Genomic DNA, 27805 nt, shown 5'->3' on the forward strand with positions numbered 1-27805 from the left:
ACATGGGCTAATCAAAGTCGTCATTATTTGAGTTTGAGATGGGCTTTCTGTTGTATGCAGTTCAAAGTAGCTGGCTGATAGTCACCAAGCCTTTGTGAGAAGGGTGGTATACTGAAGAGGTATGAAGGCAGCAGGAATTTACAGGATGTGGAGATGGCAGAACATAAGGGGTGAGAGCAAAGGAACTGGCCTGGTCTCTCAGGTTATCAGTGTAGTACGGCACTGTGACCAGCTCAGCTGGGGCTCAGTCATGCTCAGACACCTTCTCTGTTTCCCCTCTTCCCGTCTCCTGAGCTTTCACATCTGTGGACGTACTTGCAGGTTTGTGCTGTGTCAAAACACCCCAACCAGTTAAAGGTATCATGGGAGGGCAGAGCAAGAAGGCGGCCATCTATAACCCAGACCCTTAATGACTGAGCCCGGTCAGGGGGAAGAGGCAGGGAGAGAAAGGATGATGACCACAGGGGCGTGGTGTGCTAGCGCTGCCCCGTGGATTGGCTTGGACAGCTGCTGGTAGAGGGGTGAAGGTCAGCAGCAAACAGGACCAGAGCTGCGGCCATAAGCAGAGCCACCTCCGGGTTCACAGACAGTGCAGTATGGCGGGGGGCTGGTGGGGGGCTGGTGGGGGGAGGCTGTTCTTCCCCACCTGGCATGGAGCCCACCCTGTGTGGGTACGCGTGGCCTTGGGGTTTCTGAAACCCCTGAACTGATCACAAACACTGCCACATTGGGAACTGTTGGTGGCAGTGGGTTCATGGGCAGTGGACATGGATGAGAAGGAGCCAGAGCAGGGGAGGAGGAAGCACACAAATCCCAGTAGTGACCACACCTGACTGACTAGCTTCACGGAGTTTTGGTGTCTCGGAAACCCGTGGCTCCTGATAAGGCAGCAAGGAGGCTCAGAGTCATTCCAAACGAGCCAAAATGCACCTGTGACTCATTCTGGAGGTAATGGGTCCAGAGGTCTGGCAGCTAGATATAGGTCCACTGATGGGAGCTATAGAAAACACATTTTGGGAGAAGACAGTTCAGTTCCAAGTTTGGGTTTGAGAAGGCCAGAAGTGGCGCCTGGGTGGCTCAGTTGGTTGAGCGACTGCCTTCGGCTCAGGTCATGATCCTGGAGTCCCTGGATCGAGTCCCGCATCAGGCTCCCTGCTCAGCGGGGAGTCTGCTTCTCCCTCTGACCCTCCCCCCCTCATGCTCTGTCTCTCATTCTCTCTGTCTCAAATATATAAATAAAATCTTTAAAAAAAAAAAGAGAAGGCCAGAAGTTCTGGAGGGGCAGGATGTGGCTCCTCAGGCTGGACTTGAGTGCTGTTACTGAAAAGGCTGTTTTTAGCAATGACTTGTATGGAGACAAGAACTCTCCTGTCAAATATGCAGCCAACTCAGGAGAAGAATAGACTATTCCATGGATACTTGTTAGGATTCCGAGGTGTGTTTGGGATCCCTGTGAAGACATCCAGGAAGTGGCTGGATATGAGCCAGCAGTTCGAGAGAGAGAGATCTGCATTAGAGATATGGCTTTCAAAGTACAAGTAGAAAAATATTAAGTCATGGGACTGGACGAAAGTATCCCATGTATAGAATCAGTAGAGAGAAAATGACCAAAGACAGAAAATGAAGAGCTCCAACACTGAGGGACCAAGCAGAGAAAGAACAATTTTTAAAAGGCTTAGACAGCAGAGCCAGAGGGGCAGGAAGAAAATCAGGAGAGTGTGGTATAGCAGCAGACACAGGGAGGCTGTGTTTGAAGAGGGACGGAGGCGCTGCTAGTTTCCAGTGCTGGCCAGAGGATAACATAAAGGTCCCAGCAACACAGAGCAGTTTCCACCACGCAGATGGGGCTCAAGCTGGACTGCAGTAGGGATACAGGAATGTAAGAATGTAAGGAATGTAAGGAATGACTGCGAGGGAAAGGGGACATGGCAAGTGCAGATGAGGCTTTCAAGAAGTTTGGCCACGAAGAGGAGAGAGAGGGTGGCAGCTAAAGGGGACATGCAGTCAAGGGAGAATGTGAGACAGGAGTGCCTGGTGAGTCAGGGTGAGGATGTAACTGATGGAACCGCATTCAGAAGGTGGGAGAAGAAGGGGATCAGAGCTCAGAGATGAGGGGGACCCTAGAAGGAGCAGCGGGGGGCTTGAGGGGTAGGGTGCAGGCCCACTGGAACAGTTTCTACTTTCTGAGGAAGGAGCAGAGGAGGTCATCTGCTGAAGGCAAGGGGGGACTTGAGGAAAACAGAAGCAATCTGAGATGATCACCTGGGACCAGGAGTGACCGCCAGCCAGGACCACAGAGGGACACTGTCAGGCAGAACCGAGAAGAAAGTTGAGAGTAGAGATGTTGAGTCTGGGGAGGTGCTATTATGGATCGAATGTCTGTGCCTCCCCCCCCCGCCCCGTGCCTGATTTTTATCTTGAAGCCCTAACCCCTTGTGTGATGATATTTGAAGGTGGGGCCTCTGGGACGTGATTAGATTTATACGAGGTAAGGGTGGGAACATTAGGGAGGATATGTGTTGTGGTGAGCGCTGTTATTGTGTAAGACTGATGAATCACAGACCTGCACCCCTGAAACAAATAATACATTAATAATAAAAAAATATATAAAATAAAATTAAATTTAAAAAAAAAGAAGAGGAGGAGACCAGACCTCACATTCTCCCTCTACCCACAGGTAATGAGGAAAGGCCATGGGAGGGCAGAGCAAGAAGGCGGCCATCTATAACCCAAAGAGTCCTCACCAGCCACCAACCCTGCTGGCACCCTGATCATGGACTTCCATCTCCCAGAATTGTGAGAAAATAACGTTTCTGATGTTAAAGGCACCAGCCTTTTGTTAGGGCAGCCTGAGCTGACCAAGGTGCCAATCTGCACAGATGGCTGGTTCTCCTCCCTGAACCCTGAGCAGCCTGGGTATAGGAGCATAGAGAGCAGGCAGTGGAGACCTGTAGTCTGGGCTCTGCTAGGCAGGCACATAAGAAGGACTATGGGCTCTTGGGAAAGGCAAGGCCCTTGATGGAGACGGGGCTCTTCTGCATGCCTAGGGGCTTACCCACATCACAGCGACTGGTCCTTCTTCACGGGGCTTTCATGGGCAAAAGGGAAAACGGATTCAAAACACCCCAACCAGTTAAAGGTATCTGAGAGTGTGGCCCTGCTGTGGTGTCACGTGTGCAGGACATGTTAACCACAGTCATGACTGTGATGTTGTAAAGGGACAGGTCACAAACAGAAGCCCAGTAGTGCTAGTCTGGATCAGGGGCCAGGAGATGAGGCTCTGTTTCAGACTCTGCTGCTGTGTGACCACGGGCAAGTTCCTTGCACTCTCTAGACTCTGGAATATTAGAGTATTTAGCATAGATTTTTTTGTTTTGTTTTATTTTGTTTTTAAGATTTTATTTATTTATTTGACAGAGAGAGACACAGCGAGAGAGGGAACACAAGCAGGGGGAATGGGAGAGGGGAGGGAGGAACAGGCTTCCCACTGGGTAGGGAGCTTGACATGGGGCTTGATCCCAGGACCCTGGGACCATGACCTGAGCCGAAGGCAGACCCTTAATGACTGAGCCACCCAGGCGCCCCTAGCATAGATGTTTTCTAAGGTCTTTTCCAGCTCTAACATTTTCAGATTCTGGGTAATGTAAAAGCACTGAAATACCACTGAGTTAAAAACAAGTGAATGGTGGGGCAGCTGGGTCACTAAGGCATTTTCTTGCTGGGATCCCTGAGGTCTCGTCATTTCCTACAGACAACATTCATGTCTCTATATAACACTTCCTTTGGCACTTTTTTTTTTTTTTAAAGATTCTATTCATTTATTTGACAGAGAGACACAGCGAGAGAAGGAACACAAGCAGGGGGGGAGTGGGAGAGGGAGAAGCAGGCCTCCCGCGGAGCAGGGAGCCCGATGCGGGGCTCGATCCCAGGACCCTGGGATCATGACCCGAGCCAAAGGCAGACACTTAATGACTGAGCCATCCAGGCGCCCCTTCCTTTGGCACTTTTTAAAAAGAGGTAACAGGCCCAGAATGGAGTCACCCATGCTAAGCTGCATATCAGCAAACCGAGACTTAATACCTAACTTAACTGTAGCTTCAGCCTCCCCCAGGAATGTCACCTTGAAGCAGTCAATCTGGAACTACCTGGTCAGCACCAGTGAGGTCATCTTCCTTACAGACCCTGCCATCCCTCAAAGAAGGTGGCCTTGCTTGAACAGTCCACTCTTTCCTGGAATAACTTTCTTGCGCGGCCCCCTTCTGCCTGTAAAAGACTTTCATTTTGTACAGCTCCTCAGACCTCCTTTCTATCTGCTAGATGGCATGGCACCCAATCCATGAATCACTGAATAAAGCCAATCAGATCTTCAAATGTACTGAGACGAATTTTGTTTTTTAACAGTAAGAAGAGGTGTTTTTAAAGAAACTTACGTCACACCTTTTGGAAGGCTGACCAAAACTGTAGGTAGCGTTGTTTGGCGGTGTTCCCGAATAGGCCAGGATGGAAATTCTGGGAAACCCCCAGGAAATGCAGCAAGAGCCAAGAAGCCTTGTGAAGAGAGGCCTGTCCCCTCCGCAGTGTGCTTTTGTTTTGCTTTCCCCTCCCCTGGCTTCTGCCCTGGGCCTGCTCTTCCTTCCTCCAGGAAGCCCTCCTGCCGCCAATGCAAGCTCCTCATTGAGAGCTCCAGCAGCCGGGCACATCCCCTCCCCGGCCGCCTCCTACCCAACAGGAGCAGCTTTCTGGGGCACATCTGGACACTCACAGCAAATCAAGAGCCTCTCTGCCTCGCGGGCACTTCATTTGTACTCTCGAGAAGCAGAAGCCTTGCCGGGGTCTAATTCAGGAGCATGTGGAATGATAAAGCAGGCCTCCATCCAGGCTCTCCGGGGCGGGGAGGGAGCCGCACAGCGCGCGCCGCATGCCCACAGGCTGCCCGTGTGCACACTGCCCCCAACCAGAACTCTTGGAGGCTTTCCCGTTTCTCTCCCCACCTCCTGACTGCAAACCTGAAAAGGGCCTAACACTGGCTCAGGCTGGGCGAGAAACAGTCCTCGGGAAAGACTGGGACTTGTTACCAGCCGCACTACCACTTCTGACCACTAGACTGCAGTGTCACGGTCACCAGGGGCTCTGGAAGGAGCAGCAAAGCACTAAACCAGACGTAGGGCCTGTGCAATGCGCAGGAGGCACGGGCTTGAAACCGGCCTTGGCTCAGGGCCTCAAGGATCTGGAGATCCAGAAGCCAGCCCTGCCATCAGACGGGTGCTGACGGCGCTCAGGATGCCAGGCATCCCTTCGCTAGCTTCCACCTGCTGGCCTGTCCTTTTCCCCCAGTGTCCTCCCGACTCTACTATGCACAATGCTGAGAGAAAATTATATTTTCAGAGAGAGCCCCTGGGGTGCAGTTTTTGCAAAAGGTGTATGGCTTTACAATAGTTAGGAAATTTCTCTCGGGAAGTGGGAGAGCCCCTTCGGGAAACAAGCACAGAAAATCCAAGCTCTGCAAATTTAACTTTAGCTAAGCCCTCTCATTTGCTTCTAAAATAACCCAGCAATCCTTCATTTTTGTATTCAAAGCAGCCAGAATGTTCCAAACTATGTACAGACACCTGAGAAAGAAGAGTGGCCCAGAAGTGGCTCCTAAGGTCCTGGCCAATGTTTAAAATTCTCTATCTATGGACTCTGAGAAACAAACTGAGGGTTCTAGAGGGAAGGGGGGTGGGGGGATGGGTTAGCCTGGCGATGGGTATTAAAGAGGGCACGTACTGCATGGAGCACTGGGTGTTATACGCAAACAATGAATCATAAAATTCTCTATGAGCAGAAGGGTGGGGCTGGGAAAAGTCTGACCTGCTGGGAGACCCTAGGACCTGTTCCTGCCCTTCCAGGTTCCCCTACATAAAAGGAGAGCATCGAACTGGTGTGTCTCCCCTGCCCCATTCGGCTCTAACACCCATTCAGCTTCAGAAGGTTTGTAAGACAGACCAGGCTAATGAGAAATTAACTGGGGAACAAAGGCATCCAATCTGCTTGACAAGCTAAGTAGGAGTGGGTAGGAGCCACTCCTTTGACTCAAGGACTAGCATATCCTACATGTCCTTGCTGAAAAGAGAGCAGCTAATGTCTCCAAAGTTCCTAGCTAAATGCTGCTAAATTCCCTTACACACTCAGCATGTTACTGCGTGTAGAATGCTTTCTTCCCAGCCTCTTCCCTGGCGAGAGCTGGCTGACAATGGGCAGTGCAGTGCAAGTCCACCCCCTACGGTCTCTGTGACCTTGGGCCAGCTCCTAATCCCTGTGGGTCTCCTGATTCCCAAGTGTACAGAGAGGAGGTTGGATGGGCCATTAAGGAGCAATTCAGTCCTGAAACAATTTTATGAATCTCTGAGTTCCAAGCAAATGTCACATAAAAGGTTATCTAGCAGCGACAGATATTTCTGTGCCCGAAGCATTTTTCTGAGGAAGCAATGTCTGAGGAGAAAAAGAGCTTGGGTGGCCAATGTGAACTTCTGGTCTCTAACCCCTGTGCTGCCTCATTGGAGGTACCCATGGAAACTCGGGGGATTATGCGAAAGCCTTCTTAGCTACTCACCAGTCCCGGCACCTACCCTTCTCTTTGGTAATCTTCATCCAGATTTGACAGGAGTTGCGAACCCGCCGTGGAGAGGTCGACCGCAGCCAGGGGCAGGTCACGATAGGCAAAGTTCACCAGCTGCACGGGAGCAATGCTCTTGGTTTCTTCATCTACTTGTTGGGAGATGATCTCAACTTCAGAAATTCCTCCTTCTATGGCAGGCCTGAGTTGGGGAGAAGGGCAACAGGGCAGTCAACCCTCAAGAACAAAGTAATTTTTCTACTCCCCGAGGGAAGGAAGAAGAATGCATCAGAATCTATGCTGTGCTGGTGGCGAGCAGGGGAAGCTTGAGGTCGCCAATCCTCCACGCTGGCCATCCAAGGGACTGGACTGAAGCCCCTGTGTCCTCTACCAGTTGGGGAACAATGGAAGAAGGGAACGAGGAATTGCTCAGATTTGAAAATAGGAGCTATGGAGGTAGGATCTTTATCAAGGGGGCTAAAGACCCAGATGGAAATTCTGCCCACCAGAAAAACCTGGGCTTAGATCTTTAGGATTTTTGGTCCCTAGACTTTATATTGGAGTAATATATTCTTTTTTTTTTTTTTAAGATTTATTTATTTATTTGACAGAGAGAAGGAGAGCACAAGCAGGGGGAGGGGGTGGCAGGGAGGGGCAGAGGGACAGGGAGAAGCAGGCTCCCCACTCACTGAGCAGGGAGTCCGACACCTGGCTCGATCCCAGGACCGAGATCATGACCCGGGCCAAAACCCAAGAGCCAGACGCTTAACTGACTGAGCCACCCAGGCGCCCCGGAGTAATATACTCTTTTAAACTGTTTCCTGGGTTTCTCTGTAAAGGTCCTTTAAAATGTTTCTACCATCTGTACCACAACAGAGAAGAGAGGTTTCTGTTTGTGACTGGATGTACTGCTGGTGGTTGGGGAACTGACCTGGAGAGACCACCTGGGCCTTGGACGGTGAGGACAGCAGGGGCCAGCTGTCCCTGGCTGCCACTCCCTTCCCACTTAAACTGGTCCTACTCCATCTCCCCTCTTAAGGCTGAGAGTAGGAAAAGGAGGCCACTTGATCAAACTTCTGTGGAGCTGTCAGTCTCTTACGTCACTGGCGGGCTTACGCAGGGCACTGCGAATACCTGACAACTACTCCAGCAATACAAGGCTTCTGAGCTCCAGGCAGTATCACCTCCCAACCTCCTGGTGGATACATGGCAATTCGGTCACTACTGACAGAAGTGGGAGGGGGGTATTACACATCCTGCGGCGTGGCTGACAACGAAGAAGTGTCCTGTCCCAACACCAACAGGGACCCTGTGGAGAGATGCTGGGCTAGATCACTTTGCTCTACCTTCCTGGGGTGCCGTCTTTGGTCCCCCCAACACATCCCTGACCCTCTCTTAACCTGTAGAATCTGAGGGGCTGGGTCTTATGCCTCTGGCCAAACAATGAAGGTCAGAAAGAAAGATGGTGTGAATGGAGAGGAGTGGAAATTAAATGTCTGAGGGGACACTGAGAGGCCGGTTTTACTACTGGGGTGGCAGTCAGTCTTGGCAGCTGTTCTTGGGCTCGGTGTCGACTCCAAGGCTGACCTCCCTGGGGCTTCTCTGGAGCCTCAGTTTCTCCAGCTGAAACACAAGGAGGTGAAACGGAGGCTCCTTAAGGGCTCATTCTCACCCTAGCATCTGATATGGAGAAGAGACATGGAGCATGGGGGAGGAGCTCTGCAGAGACAAGTCCCTCCACCTAAGTTCCAAACTTTCCTTTTCCAACCATCACTGAAAGCTAACCAGCCACACACAGCGGCAGTTATCCAGGAATGTCAGAGCCGAATCTGCCCACTGCTCTCTTGCTTGAATCATGCAGATAATTGAGGAAAAAGAGGGATTTTTATTTGAACGCCACCGGTTGGGAGCCTAAACGACCTGGATTCACCAAGTAATTTCCAGTGCCCCGATTCTCTTTGGTAGGCCTTATTTAAACCTTTGCTTTTTGCTACCTGTCAAGCACAGATAACAGTACTCATCATTGTGTGACATTTACAAAATGACTCAAGATCTTCAGACAGAACAGTCATAGGATGTGAGGCTTCTGTGTTTCTCAACAATTGAAATAAAAGTGTGGGTGTTTAGTGGGGAATCCTGGCTCCTCCAGGTGTTTCTAAAAAAGTCAATGCTGGGTTGAATTTGTTCTCTTTTCTTCTGGGCTACTCACAGAAGCTACGGGTGGCTTAACTGCACACAGAGAACTTTCTGATCCGTGGAATGTTCAGAGGGCTGGAGTGAATTTCTGAGACTAACAGGATGTGGCTTTGAGCAGCAGGGGACAGGCTTCTTCTGCCTTCCTGACTTTCTTGCTCTCTGTTTCCCCCCCTGCCAGTGGTCATAGCAGCCCAGCACCATCTCTGGTCTGCGATCATCTCAGCAGGAGGAAACAAGGCTTCCCTTGGTGGGAGTGAAGGTCCCACAGTTCATAGCCTGGGTGTTGAGACTAGCCTCTGGTCTCAGATATGAAGAACACTATGATGGACAATGGGTATTAATGGCCCCATTCTTCACCCTCTCCTTTTACCATGGGACCCTGCAGAGCTCCTCGCATCAGAAGGAAGAGTATGATTCTCCTGCCTTGATTCTGGGCTCAGTTTTATGATTTGTTTTGGTCAAGGGGATGTTAGCAGACGTGACACAGGCAGAGGCGTGAAAAGGAGCTTCAATTTCTCTTGTACCTCCGATATTGCCATTGGAAGGTGACCAGCCTAGCCTATGGGAGGATAAGGGACACACTGAGCAGAGTCCAGTTTCACCGAAATCAGCTGACAGCAAGCCAAGCCCCATAACTAAGAGTGATTCCAGATGAGCAGGTATCTAGCTGGCTACCCCACACATGGAGGAATAGATACTGATGCTGTATTCTGCTCAGGTACTACGGTTGTTTGTTACACAGCATTACTGTGGGCAAGAGATAACGGGTTCCTGCTCCAGATGGCAGCAGCCAGCCCCAGAGCTAGGCAGGCTGGGGCAGTATGGTGTGACAGAAAGAATGCTGTTCTCATCGTGGTATTTTTGCCAGTGAGTTGCAAAACACAAAATAAGTGACCACTTCGCTGGTGTTTGGTAAGATGAAGTGGTGGTTTACATGGCATCTTAGGTTCGGGGAACTGAAAGCACTTCTGCCCTTGGTTTCATAAAGCCTACTTTTAGAAACCCTCTCATGATTTCTAAATTTACTTGCAATTCCCATTTTGTTAATTCACCTTACGCACGTCCTAATCTTGTCTTGAGGTTTGCTTTTGAAGTTTTCCCCATTTTCCATGACATCCAGCTAACGGAAGTGTGTATAGTGGTTGCTTGGAATCAGAAGATCCCTGTCTTATGGAAGATGTATAAGCAACAGTTGTGGACTGCAGAATTTCTCTGCTTTTTTAAACCAAAAAATGAGATGACATTAGTGGGGCAACTCAGAGAAAGAGCAGATTTTAACATATCATTTTAATGTCAGGCTCAAGGACAAAATCGTCTGGAGCTCCTCCACCTTCACAGGGCTGAGGAAGGAGCTGTTGGTTGCACCCACGATTCTGAGGTACCAACTCAGCAATCACAGAGAGGAGATCCTGGTGTTACTTACTGTGGATTGGTCATGTTGAAAGATGCAACCAGAGCCATGGGTTTTCTTAGTGTCTCCTGGGGCTCAGCCGTCTTGAAGCCTGCCGTCAGCATTTCTAAGTGTGAGTTCTTACAAGACATACAAAATGGTACCTTGAAAACAAATAATTGAATGGTAGGAATTTATTACACTGTCAAACAGATGTCAAACCAAAGTCCTCCTAAACTCATCTAAAAATGGAAGTCCTTAGAACTTTCTTTGATAAAACAGCACTTTTCTTCAAAGTTATGTTTGAACAAAGTATGTGTTGAACAGATTCTTACAATTACCCAATGTAATTACTCTCCTTTTTAGAGATGAATAAATATGTCCAGAGTGACAAGATGAATTTTCTGTGTCACACATAGATGACAGAGAAAGCCAGACTGGACCCCGGGTTTTCTGACTTTTCGTTTATAGTTCTTTCCACTTTTCCAGCATGCCTAAGCAAATCAGGGTAATTTATACTCCAGCTTTAGGAATCTCAAAAATCTCAGGTGTTTTCCCACAATGAGAGAGGCAGCACATCCTGGAGCCAGACTGCCTGGGGTCAGAGCCTGCCTCCCACTTATTAGCGCTGTCACCTTGGGTAAATTACTTAACCCCTTTGTCCCTAGTTTCTCCACCTATAAGATAAGAACGATAATAGAACTGGGGCGCCTGGGTGGCTCAGCCGTTAAGCGTCTGCCTTCGGCTCAGGTCATGGTCCCAGGTTCCTGGGATTGAGCCCCGCATCGAGCCCCGCATCGAGCCCCGCATCGAGCCCCGCATCGAGCCCCGCATCGAGCCCCGCATCGGGCTCCCTGCTCGGCAGGAAGCCTGCTTCCCCCCTCCCACTCCCCCTGCTTGTGTTCCCTCTCTCGCTGTGTCTCTCTCTGTCAAGTAAATAAATAAAATCTTAAAAAAAATAAAATAAAATAAAAAATCTTATTTAAGAATGATAAGAGAACTAACTAAATGAGTTAATGCATGTGAAAACACTTAGAATAGTGCCTGGCGTGTAGTGCTGGCTTTTATTATCACAAGTATTATTTTATAAATTTAAATTGCACTGTCTATTGAATCTGAGCACATTCCAAAGCATTTGGATGGCTGAGTGTAAGATTTCCTCCTAAAATTTGGACTAGGTAAACAGAATATACTTTTCTATAAACCAGTGCCATGGGACCACCTGGAAGTCTTCTAAGAGACAGTAACCATCTGGCAGAAAGAACACAAAGAGAGAGAGCTGGGTTCTGGGTGATTTTGTTCATGTTACAAGGGAGGTTGCTCCAAGGGGCAATCCTTGTGGAGACTGCATTCTGTTGCAAACTGCCTTTCCTGCAAGACATCACCATGAGAGAAACCCCCTCTCCCAATCCCAAAGCTCAGCAAGCAGAAACACTTGAACCAGAGACAAAAGAGTTGTGACATCATGTAAAAGGCACAGACACTCCCAGGGTGAGAAGTATTGGGAGATGGATGGTAAATCTGCAAACTGGGGAAGCTCCCTGAAGTTCTGTGTAATTAAGAAATGACAGCTGAAGTTAAAGGTACTTGAGGAAATCTTGGGAAAGTCTTAAAGCAACTGGAAGAGAGATGGAGAACTTTCTAAAATTAGAAGGGCTTTAATATACGAGGCCACCGTTTCCACACCAGTTGTACGTGGGGCAGAAAAAGCAAGGGACAAGAGCAGGGAGAATTTGGATAGGTTTTTTTGTAACCATACCCTGCTGAGGGTTTCCCCTTTACCTTGGTATACCTTAGTAAGAAGGTTCTAAACATTAGAATCGGAACTCTCCCTTACAGTATTTGGAATTGGGTATTAATTGTACACTAAGCTTTATATGGGTCTCCATTCCATAATAGAGACATAGTCTCAATCTTTCCTTTATAAGCCTCAGTGAAGTCAGGCTCAGGGTACGCACAAACAGGAGACCATGGGAGCAATGCCCGCTTCCAGAGTGGTGTTTTAACAGGCTGTATTCCCAAGTGAGCAAGGCTATAGAGGCAGTGTTGTGACTTTCATCAGGAGATTTATGTCTTCTTGTTCTTATTTTTGTGATATTAATGGTCCTTGGTGATCACTTCCTAGATCCATAAATTCATTAGGATTTGCAAAAGGGGGATACTATGATTTTATCATGCCTTTTCCATTTATCAGCTTGTATGAAGACAAACTCCTCATCAACTATTTGATTAGCCTAAAATACAGTTCACATAGAAAAGGATAAATGCTCAACTTTTCTTTTTATTTACTGATTTTCTTTTTTTTTTTTTTTTAAAGATTTTATTTATTTATTTGAGACAGAGAGAATGAGAGAGAGAGCACATGAGAGGGGAGAGGGTCAGAGGGAGAAGCAGGCTCCCTGCTGAGCAGGGAGCCCGATGCGGGACTCGATCCAGGGACTCCAGGATCATGACCTGAGCCGAAAGCAGTCGCTTAACCAACTGAGCCACTCAGGCGCCCTTATTTACTGATTTTCAAAAGTTAGTTAATTGGTATCTTGTTATCTTCCAAACTCGATCAATGAGGTATTTTTTTTTTAACTTTCCACAGCATCATGGATTTAAATTCATCCAGCAGGAGTTGAGTGAAGGAGCAGACTCCCTGTAAGCGGGATGGTAGTTTCCTGAAAAGGAGATATGGGACTGGGTAAGAAACGATTGGCATCTCCAGTAGAAGGCAAAGATGAGGTAGGAGACAGGGTAAATCATATTTGGACGGACAGTGAGTAGGCTGCTTTAGTCAGTGGTTTTGATCCTTAACAAGCAGCACATTTTAGAAAGCAAGCTCCCTGAAGATGTTATTTAAAAACAATATTCTCCAAATAAAATAACCCCAAAGCACAAGCCTAGCACGAATCAGGTGTAGTCTAGCACTCTATAAATGAACATTTGAAGTGCAAACATGCTGTCTCATAAACCTAGTAAAAGCAGAAGAGAAAACCTGTTTTGGATTTACAGGGTCTGGCTATGGTGGGTAGTGAGGCTGCTTTTTTTGACTTTAGTAAAATCCACTTGTTGCTCATTAGCCTTTGTAATTACCAATATCATTTGCTTGTTCCAGCCCAATCTGCAAAATTCAGGCTGGCATCCTAGGAATTTTAAAGCCGAAAAAGATTTCTTTCTTTCTTTTTTTTTTTTTTAAAGATTTTATTTATTTATTTGACAGAGAGAGACATAGCGAGAGAAGGAACACAAGCAGGGGGAGTGGGAGAGGGAAAAGCAGGCTTCCTGCTGGGCAGGGAGCCCGATGCGGGGCTCAATCCCAGGACCTTGGGATCATGACCTTAGCCAAAGGGAGACGCTTAACGACTGAGCCACCCAGGCGCCCCTGAAAAAGATTTCTAAGATCAAGTTGTCAGTTCCCTCACTTGCCAGGTGAAAAAGTCCGTAATACAGTTCACCTGTCCCCAGAGGCGCCCAGGTCTATTCCTCAACCCTTACTTGTGTAATGGCCCCTTGGCATACACATCCCATTGGTTTCCAAGCCTGGTTTACTCAGAATCACCTGGGGGCCTTTGGGGACGTATAAATTCATAGGCTATACTGCAGAACTGCTGAATCAGAACTCTGTAGGTGGAGTTTGAGAATCTTTTTTTAAGTTCCCCAGGTGTCTGACATGCAACCACTCCATTTGACTATTATATCAATGGTTCTCAAACTTTCCATCGCATCATAATCACCTGGAAAACTACTGGCCCCAACCACAAGCTTTCTAACTTAGTATATTTGGGGTGGGGGCCTGAGATTCATATTTTGAACAAATTCCCAGGGGATACTGGTTTGCTGATCCACAGGCCACATTTTTTCCTTTTTTTTTAAATTAACATGTAATGTATTATTTGTTTTAGGGGTACAGGTCTGTGATTCATCAGTCTTACACAATACACAGCACTCACCATAGCACATACCCCCGCAATGTCCATCACCCAGCCACCCCATCCCTTCCACGCCCCTACACTCCAGCAACACTGCTTGTTTCCTGAGATTAAGAGTCTCTTATGGTTTGTCTCCCTGTTTTCATCTTGTTTCATTTTTCCCACCCTTCCCCTATGATCCTCTGTCTTGCTTCTAAAATTCCACATATCAGTGAGATCATATGATAATTGTCTTTCTCTGATTGACTTATTTCGCTTAGCATAATACCCTCTAGTTCCATCCATGTCGTTGCAAATGGCAAGATTTCATTTTTTGATGGCTACATAATATTCCATTGTATATATATACATCACATCTTTATCCATTCATCTGTTGATGGACATCTAGGCTCTTTCCATAGTTTGGCTACTGTGGACATTGCTGCTATAAACACTGGGGTGCAGGTACCCCTTAGGATTACTACATTTGTATCTTTGGGATAAATACCCAGTAGTGCAATTGCTGAGTTGTATGGTAGCTCTATTTTCAACTTTTTGAGGAACCTCCATACTGTTTTCCAGAGTGGCTGCACCAGCTTGCATTCCCACCAACAGTGTAGGAGGGTTCCCCTTTCTCCGCATCCCCACCAACATCTGTCATTTCCTGACTTGTTCATTTTAGCCATTCTGACTGGTGTGAGGTGGCATTTCATTGAGGTTTTGATTTGGATTTCCCGGATGCTGAGTGATGTTGAGCACTTTTTCATTCATCTATCGGCCATTGGGTGTCTTCTTTGCAGAAATGTCTGTTCATGTCTTCTGCCCATTTCTTGATTAGATTATTTGTTCTTTGGGTGTTGAGTTAGATAAGCTCTTTATAGCTTTTGGATACTAGCCCTTTATCTGATATGTCATTTGCAAATATCTTCTCCCATTCTGTCGGCTGTCTTTTGGTTTTGTTGACTATTTACTTTGCTGTGCAAAAGCTTTTTATCTTGATGAAGTCCCAATAGTTCATTTTTGCCCTTGCTTCCCTTGCCTTTGGCTATGTGTCTAGGAAGGAGTTGCTGCGGCCAAGGTCAAAGAGGTTGCTGCCTGTGTCCTTCTCAAGGATTTTGATGGATTCCTATCTCACATTTAGGTCTTTCATCTATTTTGAGTCTATTTTTGTGTGCGGTGTAAGGAAATGGTCCAGTTTCATTCTTCTGCATGTGGCTGTCCAGTTTTCCCAACACCATTTGTTGAAGAGACTGTCTTTTTCCCATTGGACATTCTTTAATGCTTTGTCGAAGATTAGTTGACCACAGAGTTGAGGGTCCATTTCTGAGTACTCTATTCTGTTCCATTGAGCTATGTGTCTGTTTTTATGCCAGCACCATACTCTCTTGATGATTACATCTTTGACTTCACAGATATATTCAGAACATTCCATCCCAAAGCAACAGAATACACATTCTTCTCTAGTGCCCATGGAACATTCTCCAGAACAGATCACATCGTGGGTCACAAATCAGGTCTCAACTGGTACGAAAAGACTGGGATTATTCCCTGCATATTTTTGGACCACAATGCTTTGAAACTAGAACTCAATCACAAGAGGAAAGTTGGAAAGAACTCAAATACATGGAGGCTAAAGAGCATCCTACTAAAAACTGAATGGATCAACTAGGAAATTAAAGAAGAATTAAAAAAATTCATGGAAACAAATGAAAATGAAAACAAAACTGTTCAAAATCTTTGGGATATAGCAAGGTGGTCCTAAGAGGAAAATACATAGCAATACAAGCCTTTCTCAAGAAACAAGAAAGGACTCAAATACACAACCTAACCCTACACCTAAAGGAGCTGGAGAAAAACCAGCAAATAAAGCCTAAACCCAGCAGGAGAAGAGAAATAATAAAGATCAGAGCAGAAATCAATGAAATAGAAACCAAAAGAACAGTAGAACAGATCGACGAAACTAGGAGCTGGTTCTTTGAAAAAATTAGTAAGATTGATAAACCCCTGGCCAGACTTATCAGAAAGAAAAGAGAAATGACCCAAATAAATAAAATCATGAATGAAAGAGGAGAGATCACAACCAACACCAAAGAACTACAATTATAAGAACATATTATGAGCAAGTATATGCCAGCAAATTAGACAATCTGGAAGAAATGGATGCATTCCTAGACATGCTTAAACTACCAAAACGGAACCAGGAAGAAATGGAAAACCTGAACAGACCCATAACCAGTACGGAAATTGAAGCAGTCATCAAAAATCTCCCAACAAACAAGAGCCCAGGGCCAGATGGCTTCTCAGGGGAATTCTACCAAACACTCATTAACAAGGAACCTATTCTTCTGAAAGTGTTCCAAAAAATAGAAATGGAAGGAAAACTCCCAAACTCTTTTTATGAGGCCAGCATTACTTTGATCCCAAAACCAAAGACCCCACCAAAAAGGGGAATTACAGACCAATATCCCTGATGAACATGGATGCAAAAATTCTCACCAAAATACTAGCCAATAGGATCCAACAGTACATTAAAAGGATTATTCACCACAACCAAGTGGGATTTATTCCTGAGCTGCAAGTTGGTTCAACATCTGCAAATCAATCAATGTGATACACTACATTAATAAAAGAAAGGACAAGAATCATATGATCCTCTCAATAGATGCAGAAAAAGCATTTGACAAGTACACCATCCTTTCCTGATTAAAACTCTTCACAGTATAGGGAAAGAGGGTACATACCTCAATATCATAAAAGCCATCTATGAAAAATCCACAGCGAATATCATTCTCAATGGGAAAAAACTGAGAGCTTTCCCCCTAAGGTCAGGAACGCAGCAGGGATGTCTACTCTCACCACTGCTGTTCAACATAGTACTAGAAGTCCTAGCCTCAGCAATCAGACAACAAAAAGAAATAAAAGGCATCCGAATGGGCAAAGAAGAAGTCAAACTCTCACTCTTTGCAGATGATATGATACTTTATGTGGAAAACCCCAAAGACTCCACCCCAAAACTGCTAGAACTCATACAGGAATTCAGTCAAGTGGCAGGATATAAAATCAATGCACAGAAATCAGTGGCATTTCTATACACCAACAAGGGGACAGAAGAAAGAGAATTTAAGGAGTCGATCCCCTTTACATTGCACCCAAAACCATAAGATACCTAGGAATAAATCTAACTAAAGAGGCAAAGAATCTGTACTCAGAAAACTATAGAATACTCATGAAAGAAATTGAGGAAGACACAAAGAAATGGAAAATGGAAAAACATTCCATGCTCATGGATTGGAAGAACAAATATTGTGAAAATGTCTATGCTACCTAGAGCAATCTACACATTCAATGCAATCCCTATCAAAATACCATCAACTTTTTTCACAAATGGAACAAATAACCCTAAAATTTGTATCAAACAAGAAAAGATGCCGAATAGCCAGAGGAATGTTGAGAAAGAAAAGCAAAGCTGGTGGCATCACATTTCCGGACTTCAAGCTCTATCACAGACCACATTCTGATCTTCTGAATCAGAAACTACATGAGGTAAAGATGGCCTTTTAATCCCTGGTTGCAAAGCTACTGTGGTGGAACTGTCAGCAGAACCTACTCTGGCCAGGCAGAAGGAGGCCAGGTTTATCAGTTAGGAATACTTTCATTTGCAAGTAACAGAGAATCTGACTACCAGTGACTTAGGCAGTGAAGACTTTTAATTATCTTACCTAGGAATAAGCCTGGAGGCAGTGGCTCTGAGATATCACCAAGGACTCAAACCCTTTTCATCCTTCCCCAGTCCTCTGTGTGATGCATTACTCACACTTACTGCCTTGTGGTTGCAGAATCGCTGCTGCAGCTCCAGCTTGCATGCCAACTCCTAAACAGGAAGAAAGAACCAAAGGCTTTCTCTTCATAAGCTCTGATCTTTTATTCTGTAGGAATTATCTTTCCAAGCCCTCTAGCCAACATCTCCTGGTATCTCCTTGGGCAGAGCTGGGTCACATGGTCAGATGGCCGTGAAGAAGCCTGGGACAATGGGCAGCTGGCCAAAGGAGTAAGGAGTGATAGGAGAGCCTAGTCCAGTCATAATTCATCCCCTGGGGCTGGGCATATTGTTTCCATAAACAAATCTCCATTCTCTCAGCAAGAAGTGGGAAGGAGCTGTTGCAGGCATAACTAATCGTCTGCCAGGCCAGGTTTGGACACTTCTGATATGGTTCTGTGGCTCAGCTGAATAAGTTTCCTAGGTCTCCAAATAAGACTGACCAAATATTGGTAAGTGGCTGGCAGGAAATACAGAGGATGCGCTCTCACAAAATCTCAGGGTTCTTTTATTTAGAAAGCATTGCATGTGTGAGGTTCAATTTTGCCATCATCAAGCTTGCTGGAGAATCTGTTCTTAGTGAGAAGCCACTGAGCACTGGCACCCTTCATGGACATCATGTTCCACACCCCCAGGAGGAGAAAGTTGTGTTTCTTGTGATGAGAAAGGTTTCTGTGTAACAATAAAAGGTCATCCTTGTTACCTTGACCCATTAATACCTTGCTCCACTAACAAGGAACTAAAATGAAGACAATCAATCATGTACCCAAGCATTCTCCCACTGTAATCTCCAGTCTATTGCAAAATTCTTAGCTACCAAATGAGTGGGCAGGGAGCCCACAGTGGCTCTCTTTTCTAGGTGTAGTACGGTGTCCTATGGATGCCTCTAACTTTCTATTGTGTTTGCTCCTCTTCACTTAGATAGTCATGCAGCCTATCAATTATTATCAGTCTCATCAAGTATGGGAAACATGGAGCAAGATCACACAAAACTAGATCCCATCATCCCAAATTATTTGGGTATTCTAAGAAGAAAATCAAGAAGACCATTTTCATAATCTTTTCATTCCCCTCAATATTTTTTTCCTAACAAACATTCCCTAAATTGAATATACCATGTCCCTGCTGGACAAAGGATCCCCTCACTGCCTCCTTACCCCCAGTTGGCCTGAAAAGAATGCCACCTAGCAGGCACTCCTCAACCCTGGCCTGCTGTCATTCTCCCTCTGGAATTCTGCAGAGCTTCTGGGAAACTCTATTATCTATGATTTTGGGAAGTACCAACAATGAGCTGGGGCTGTAATGGCTGCTCCGTTACCCCTGACCCCCCACCTTCTGGAACCAAGCAAATCTTAAGTATATATGCCAAACTTTGCAAACCGCCAAAGCAATATTTTGCTTTATGTGATATTAACTAAAATATGTTAAGAACCCGGATATAATTAATTTTGCTGAATTCCACATGATACCAGGTAAGTGACCATTCTTAGGTAAATGGAGGGAAAAAGTCCTCTTTCTTCAATACTTTTATACTACAAATGGTATGATGTGAAAGCGACCCCCATTCTTTACCCTCCCCATACCAATGCCCCCTTTGTTACAGACTGCATGTTTTTGTCCCACCTCACGAGTCCTGTTTTGAAATCCTAACTCCAATGTAATGGTATTAAGATGGAGGTCTTTGGATAGATCGTGGGGGTGGAGCCCTCATGAATTGGATTAGTGCACTCATAGGAAGAGATACTTGGCCATGTGAGGATTCAGCAAGAATATAGTTGTCTGCAAACTAGGAAGAGAGCTCTCACCAGATACCAGATCTGCCATCACCTTGATCTTGGACTACCTAGCCTCCAGAACTGAGAGAAAGAAATGCTTGTTGTTGAAGTCACCCAGGCTGTGGTATTCTGTTACAGCAGCTTGAATGGACCAAGATAGTCTCCTAACTTTTCATTGCCCTTTTACCCTGTCTCTGGGTTTGGCTATGTGACTGGCTTTGTCCAAGTGGACTGGAGGGTGTGATGGTTAATTTTATGTGTCAACCTGACACATAAAAAAGGATATTTAAACATTATTTCTGGGTATGTCTGTGAAGGTGTGTGTGTTTTTCAAGACTTTATTTATTTTAGAGAGAGACAGAGAGTGCGAGCATGAGCAGGTGGAGGGGCAGGGAGAGAGGGAGAGGGAAAGAATCTCCAGCCAACTCCATGCCCAGCATGGAACCCAATGCAGGGCTCCATCCCACGACCCCAAGACCACGACCTGAGCAGAAACCAAGGGTTGGATGCTCAACCAACTGAGCCACCCAGGCACCCCTGTGGAGATGTTTTTGGATGAGGTTAACATTTGAATTGGTATACTGAGTACAGTAGGTGTCCGTCCCCAATATGGGTGGCCTCATCCAATCTGTTGAAGGCCTGAATAGAAGAATACAAGGTTCAGTAAGAAAGAATTCTTTCTCTCTGCCTCACTGTCTTTGAGCTGGGACATCAGTCTTTTGCTCTTAGACTTAGACTCAAACTTATACCACTGGCTCTCCTCGCTAGACTTTTCAGCTTCCATAATCATGTGAGTCAATTCCTTATAATAGATCACTTTATTGACATATATAATATATATATCTTATTGATTCTGTTTCTCTGTAGTACCCCAATATATCAGCAAACATGAAGCATTGGTCATGTGTTTGGGCTGGCCCCTTCTCTTGCACATCACCATGACAACATACACACCTGGGCTGGCCTGCTGCAGGATGTCCAGTTGCCTCAGTCAAGGCCAGCCAACAGGCAGCTGCCCTCCTGAGTGAGCTCAGGCAAGACTAGAAGAACCACCTGGCTGTTCCCAGCCTAAATTGCCAACCCAGACTCATGAACTAAATAAAGTTTTTTTTTTTAAATTCATTATTCAGTTCTTTATTAGCATCTTCCATGTTCCAGGAACAATACTAAACATTGATATTATCATGATAAATGAGACCTGGTCACAGCACTCAAGAAACTTGTGGACTAGTGATAGAGACAGATGCATAGGTAGAAATTAAAATTCAAAAAGGTGAGAATAATGAAACATTACAAGAGTGTTTTGAAAGCTATAAACTTCCTTATAAATATTAAGCAACTAACGATTCCTCACACTGGAAGGCACAATCCCCCTCTTCCTTCAGCCGTCTGTCAAAGAAAGGTTTGTTTTTTTTTAAGCCCATCAAGTTTTGGGGGGTAGTTTACTATGTGGCAATAGATAATTGATACATTATAGACAAATGTCCACTGCAACACATAAAATACAAAGACGTATATTTTTAAAGCAGGAAGTTTCCCTCCATCCTCCATCTTAACCTTTCACATCTCAGTTGAGGTCCCTATGTTAACACCCAGGTGTAGAAATCCTTGCTCAGAATCATGTACAAATGTACTCACATATATAGGCTAATTTTTGTGGGTTTGTGTTTAACAAAATAAAACCAACTCTGCAATTTGCTTTTATCACTTATCAATATATAATGGACATCCTTTCTGGTCAACAGATAAAGATTTATACCTTTTTCTGATTTCTTAATTCATATATATACACACATGCACATATACAACTTTACGTAAATTGCTTGTCATAAAATTCAAGTTTTTAGTGGTGCCTGCTTCCCCTACATTATCTGCCTTACTGTTGTCCTCCCCCAACAGACATATGTGCACACACATATAACCATGTTAAACCTATATGTATCTTTCCTCACTGTTCTTTGTGCTTATAATTGTACAGTTGTTTGCTTTATTTAAAAGTATATATTATTCATACTTATCTATTTTTTGCTTTTCCCGCTCAATATCTGGTAGAAACCTCCTCTCCCAAGTCAAGCAGAAAACTCAGATTCATTCTTTAATTAATGGCTGCATAGTATTTCATGGTGTAGATGTGCCATAAGTTAGTTTACAATTTGCCCACTGATGGGTAGTTTCTGATTTTTTTTTTTTTTTAGGCCACTGTGAAAATGCTACAGTAAACATCCTTGCATACATTTTTTAAAAATTTTATTTATTTATTTGAGAGAGAGAATGAGATAGAGAGAGCATGAGAGGGGGGAGGGTCAGAGGGAGAAGCAGACTCCCTGTTCAGCAGGGAGCCCAATGTGGGACTCGATCCCAGGACTCCAGGATCATGACCTGAGCCGAAGGCAGTCGCTTAACCAACTGAGCCACCCAGGCGCCCCCTTGCATACATTTCAATCTGTATTTATTTTCAGTTGTATGGGATAGAGTCTCAGGAGTGACATTAGTGGGCTGAAGAGTATATATTTAAAATTTTCAATAGTTAAAACAAGACTGCTTTCCCAAGGACTGTAATAATTCATACTCCAGTGCAACTCTTTGAGGGAAGAGTCTTAATCATTCACAAGCTGTTGAGGGTGGCTGTGAACACTTGCTTAATTATACCCCCTTCCTCATGGAGCACTGGAATAAGAACAGGACACAAGGGTGAAAGCAAAACTAGTAATACATATCTTTATGCCACAATATACTCAGTTGACTTAGGGACCATCCTGTCATGGTATTCCTATGGGCCATTTCAGCAACAGTCAATCCCCTGAGAATCCTACTTTCTTCCTTGTGCCATAAACCCCAACCATCCAAATGGATGCTGGTTAGAAGCATCCATTTATTTTTAAAAAGGGTAGAGACTGGAGCAAATGCAAATAACCAGTTTCTGGGTTCTCTTGGGTGCTCACCCTGTGCCCACCGCCAGGACTTACAAGCTAGCAAAGAGAATGGGTAAAAATACAGAACTTAAGCTAGATATAGTTCCTGACCAACTAGATATCTTATCAAAGGAGAAGAATTTTAGGAAGAGTCACCCTATTTTTCACAACTTTAGTGTACCAATATATAAGACAGTGCCCAAAACATTACCAGACACTGTCAGAAGGTGGCACCAGAATTTCCTGAAGTTGTCCCCTCCACAGTTGTGCCCTCCTGTCCTCACTCCCAGGGAAGTCAGGTCTCCTTTCATAGATCACAGGTCTTTGCATGATGACAATGGCCAAAATGTTGGCCAATGTCCCATTTGAACACCAATGGCACAGTGCTCACTGGCACGAAGCTGGGGCTCTGGTTTAGGTCAGGATTTAGGGAGAAGTGCCACTCACTAATACCTCTCTTTGTATGACCCAGGTCTTGTTGGAAGCTTCCCAGCTGGAGCTATCACTCTATATGACACTGCTGGGCAATGGTGCTCTAGGGGCACCTCCGGGGATGCTGCAAAGACCTCACTTCCTTCTAAACAACACTGTTTATTTTTAAAAAGGGTAGAGACTGGAGCAAATGCAAACCAAGGTATCTACATGCCTTTATGTGGGTCAGGACCCCTCAGATTACAGGCATTTATAGAGATCCCAGCAAGTTCCAAGCTTGGTGCTGGGCATTGGGATGCAACATGGTCTAAGGCCATCCCTGCTCTCAAGTTTCCAGTCTCATCAGATTAAAGGTTCCAAAGCAGCAATACGTGAATGAAGACTAAAGGGGACATGTGCTGAGCAGTACAGAGTGAAGATGTGGCAAGAGGAAGGCAGGAGGAAGGCAGTGTGGGCTGCACAACTGAAAAGGCAGTGGCTCTTCACACGGCTGTTGTGACCTGGCCTTGCCCTGGACCACTTATCTGGTCAGTGGCAAGGGCAAGAAGACAACATCAGCTTTCCCGCCTCAAGGCCAATGGTGTCCGCCAGAGGTTCTAGCTGCATTGGGCCTGAGAAATACATGCAGAGCTTGCCTAAAATGCAGATTCCTGGGCCACTCTAGTGATCTGGATCCAGGAAGCCAGGAACTGGAGTTTCCTTGCAGCCCAGGTGACTGACCACCTGAGAAAACCTGGCCTACCGAACTTACCCACCTCCTATTAGCTTTACTCAAGAACCACAATCAGGGTCTCTTTAGTTACACAAACACCTCTGGGCCTCAGCTCATTCCAGTCCCCTCTCCTGCCAACCCTCTGTGAACTGCCTGCCATTCCCAGCTTGTCTACACTTGGAAAATCCTCCATCATCTCTAGAAGCTCTGGGCCCTGAGTCCATTTCTCCGGCTTCAATAGTCCTTTCTTATCTGCCCTCAACTCAGAACAAACTACAAATATTCTCAACAAGGGTTACATCCAGGCTCAGAAAACACAATGAAACAACTCTAAGACCCAAACCGGGCTCTTAACGCAGTACAGGCTGCATGGGATAGAGGTATGGAAACTGGGAAAATCCCTTAGAGCCCAGTTTTGCCACTGGGATGAGGTGACGGACCCACCTCAGGCACTGTCACAGTATTTCATTTGATCCTGGTAGGTGACAAAGTAGTACGGCATGTGAGAAATTTTTACTGTTACTACCACAAATGGTCTCTAAGAAGCCACCAATATAAGGTACGCAATTTAATAACAGCTTGTCAATGAGAAAACTTACATACTGTCACATTAAATCTGTGCATCAACTGGAAGACCCTGATCGTTTCAATATTGGGAAACTATTAATCCAGTGTTAGCACTGAAGATGGTGAATATGGTATTATTGTTAATATTGAACATTTAAAACATAAGATAAAAATAAATTAAATTAATTAAATATCAGGATAGCTGAGGAAGAAAGCAGTCTAGAGCCACCCTGCAAACTCTCCCTTCTGCTACTAAACGACCAAAAAGCCAAGGGAAGGGGGAGAGGGAGCTCAGGTGTAAAAGTACAGAAGGGGGCAATCAGTCCATAACATCCATCAAGAGAGAAGCAACCTGAGGAGCCACAAAGAGCCATCTCACTGAGACTCCTAAATCTGGAAGGGTCAGGGAAGTCTCTTGGGAGAGCCAAGAGAGATGTGGCGGCCACACTGGGGGCAACTTTAATCTTCTCCATTATCAGCAAGTGCCCCCAGGCTGCAGAGGTGGGCTGATCATAGCTGCTCTGCAATCTGTTCCTCTGGCCCAGTTCCCAAGTGGTGTAGACCTGCTCAGGTGCACCTGCAGGGGCAGGTCCAATCACGGAAGAGACCAGGGCCAATGCTACCCTGGAGGGGCTTTCTCCAAAGTGGCTGTTCAAGGAGGAAGTAGGGAGCTATCAGGAACCAAGGGGTGACCTCTGCCAAACTTCCAACAGGACAGGACAACCTTCTAGCTCAGTGGATAGAGACCCAGGGAAGAGCCTAGCCACAGCCTCGCTCTAAGGGGTGAAGACAAGGGAGGCTGGCTCCTGATTTCCACAAACCAAATAAAAGTCACAGACCCTAAGATGGCCCACCTTATCAGTAAACAAAGACACATAAATTCAAACCATTTTTCTCCTAATGGACTGGGAAAGATTTATAAAAGCTAGCACTGATGATGGTGTGGGAATAATGGCCATTCACACACACTATTGACAGGACTGTAAATTGTTACAAATTTGCTGAAGGGTAATTTGATAATATTTATCAAAATTATTTTAACATGCACTTTTGTTGACCCAGCAATTGCACTTTTAGGAGATAGATTTTAAGGAAATAAGCTATTAAATACACACACACACACACACACACATATATAAGTTTGTTGGATCATTGTTTTAATAGCACCATGCTGAACACGTAGCAGATGCTCCGAAAATATTTGTTGATACAGGAATAAAATCATAAATTGAAAGCTATATAAATGTCCATCAATAGGAGACTGGTTAAATAAATAAGGAACCTGTATATTATGAGATTGTTATATAGCTATTGAAAAGGATGAATGTCGCCTAGAGCTGAGGGTTGGGAGGGACTGACTGCAAGGGGATATGAGGGAACTCTTTGGAATAATGGAAACATTCTACATCTTGATTTTGGTGATGGTCACAGTGTCCATTTAAAATGAGTGCTTTTTATTGTTTTTAAATTATACATTCAGCAATATAGCTGATTTTTTTTAAAAAATGAACTACTGAAACTAATGAAAATTATTCTCATTAACAAAGAAAATTGTCTGCAATGTAACATTAAATAAAAAGGTCATAAAATAACATATATGATGATATATGTTTTTATGATATGTATTTTATGAAAAATACATAGAAAATATGTGTGTGACACAGTGTGGAATTGGACTTTCCTACTGTTCTAGAGTTGTGTGGATGCCCTAAAGTTAAGGACAAACATGGTAAGTGCTCACTTTTTCTAAAGAAAGATGCCAGACCATCTATTTGGAACTAACAGATGGTCAAGCTGGTCCAGTAACTACTACACCCCACAGCCCGTAGGAGAGAAGGCTAGAAAAACACATGCCAGACTCCCAGGCTGGCTGGGGCAGTGGGAGATGGCCAGGTAAGGACAGAGGGCAGTGATGAAAGCAGCTTGTCCTTAGCCACCAGCTAAGCAAGGATGTGGCACCAAAGTTCTTAGTGAAAATTAAACTCAATAGTTTAAGCAGAGCATGGATTTTTAAAGGATACTGAATCCTGGGTGGGCCAGAGAGCCAAGCATAGAAACTACATGGTCGGGATCACCAACCAGACCTTGGCGCTGCTCCAGCCAAAGTATCACTGATGCTATGGCACCACATAAACATTCTCTCCTTCTCCCTTCCAGGTCCTAGGTCCCACAGCTCCATCTCACTGGCAGAGATAGGTCAAACAGCTGCACCGTGGCGGCAAGGGAGGCTACTACCTTGGATGGTGGACTCAATTTGGGAATTTCCCTGAATCTAGAAATGCCATTTAAATGATGCGGGATGGTCACAGATATGGAAAGTACCCTCTGTTGTTATAGATTTCCTATGGGCATGTTGACCAGCCACCTAAGAAGACTGCCTCTTAGGCCAAAGGGTCCCAGGGGCATAGTGCCAAAGCAGGAACTAAGAGTAGCCCTAAGAAGTTAGGCAACGTGTCCAGTGGAATGGTGCATGCAACACCTTCCTCCCTGGCCCTGCTAGGGGAGGGCTGTGAGTAGGCACGACACAGGAGGTGGGTTCCTAAGGAACTTGCAGAAGCATCCTTGGAGGAGGCAGAGTGCACAGAGGGAGTGGGGTGTGTCAGGGCAGCAGAAGAGCTGGTCCGTAGGTCAGGCTGTATTGATTAGATGAGAGACTAAAGTTTTGATTTAGATGGGATATTTCAACTTCTGAAAAATGAGCCTATCCGAAATCCTGAGAGTGATTAGAAAATCTAAGGCACCTTCAAACATTCACATCAGGTGATGGAAAAGGGGAGACAATAGAATATGTTGGATAAAGGCATAAGTTGATTGCTTCCTATCACTTCCGTTCATCTAAAAGGTCTGGGTAGCTATATTCCCAATCACAGTTATACATAGGGAGACAGAGAAGTGGTATTCTTTTTTTTTTTTTTTAAAGATTTTATTTATTTGACAGTGAGAGATACAGCGAGAGAGGGAACACAAGCAGGGGGAGTGGGAGAGGGAGAAGCAGGCTCCCCGCTGAGCAGGGAGCCCGATGCGGGGCTCGATCGCAGGACCTGGAATCATGACCTGAGCCGAAGGCAGACGCTTAATGACTGAGCCACCCAGGCGCCCCGAGAAGTGGTATTCTTGAGGAGAGTTCTCAAATCTCAATGCTTTTTGTTCATGAGCATCTTTTGTTTTTAAAAAAGGATATTTCCATTAAAAAACCTACATATGAGGGGCGCCTGGCTGGCTCAGTCATTAAGCATCTGCCTTCGGCTCAGGTCATGATGTCAGGATCCTGGGATAGAGCCCCGCATCACATTGCATCGGGCTCCCTGCTCCACGGGAAGCCTGCTTCTCCCTCTCCCACTCCCCCTGCTTGTGTTCCCTCTCTCGCTGTGTCTCTGTCAAATAAATAAATAAAATCTTAAAAAAAAAATCTAGGTATGATAGAACTTGAAAACATTGTGCTAAGTGAAAGCCAGCCATAAAAGGCCACATATTGTATGATTCCATTTATATAAAATATCCAGAACAGATAAATCT

At 45.2% G+C, this 27805-nt stretch overlaps 1 protein-coding gene across 1 annotated transcript in view; it reads right to left on the reverse strand.

Moving 5' to 3' along the window:
• Window positions 1–27805, reverse strand: part of TMEM266 (transmembrane protein 266) — a 123071-nt gene that overhangs the window by 61193 nt on the left and 34073 nt on the right. Inside the window, exons 2-3 of the mRNA XM_021693959.1 lie at window positions 10215–10345; window positions 6609–6797 (exon numbers count right to left, since the gene is read on the reverse strand). Of these exons, the coding sequence (XP_021549634.1) occupies window positions 6609–6797; window positions 10215–10333 (308 nt within the window). The 5' untranslated portion in view covers window positions 10334–10345. The remainder of the gene's footprint in view (window positions 1–6608; window positions 6798–10214; window positions 10346–27805) is intronic.

This window comes from Neomonachus schauinslandi, chromosome 9 (genome assembly GCF_002201575.2).
Source record: "Neomonachus schauinslandi chromosome 9, ASM220157v2, whole genome shotgun sequence".
In the NCBI taxonomy this organism is placed as follows: Eukaryota; Metazoa; Chordata; class Mammalia; order Carnivora; family Phocidae; genus Neomonachus; species Neomonachus schauinslandi.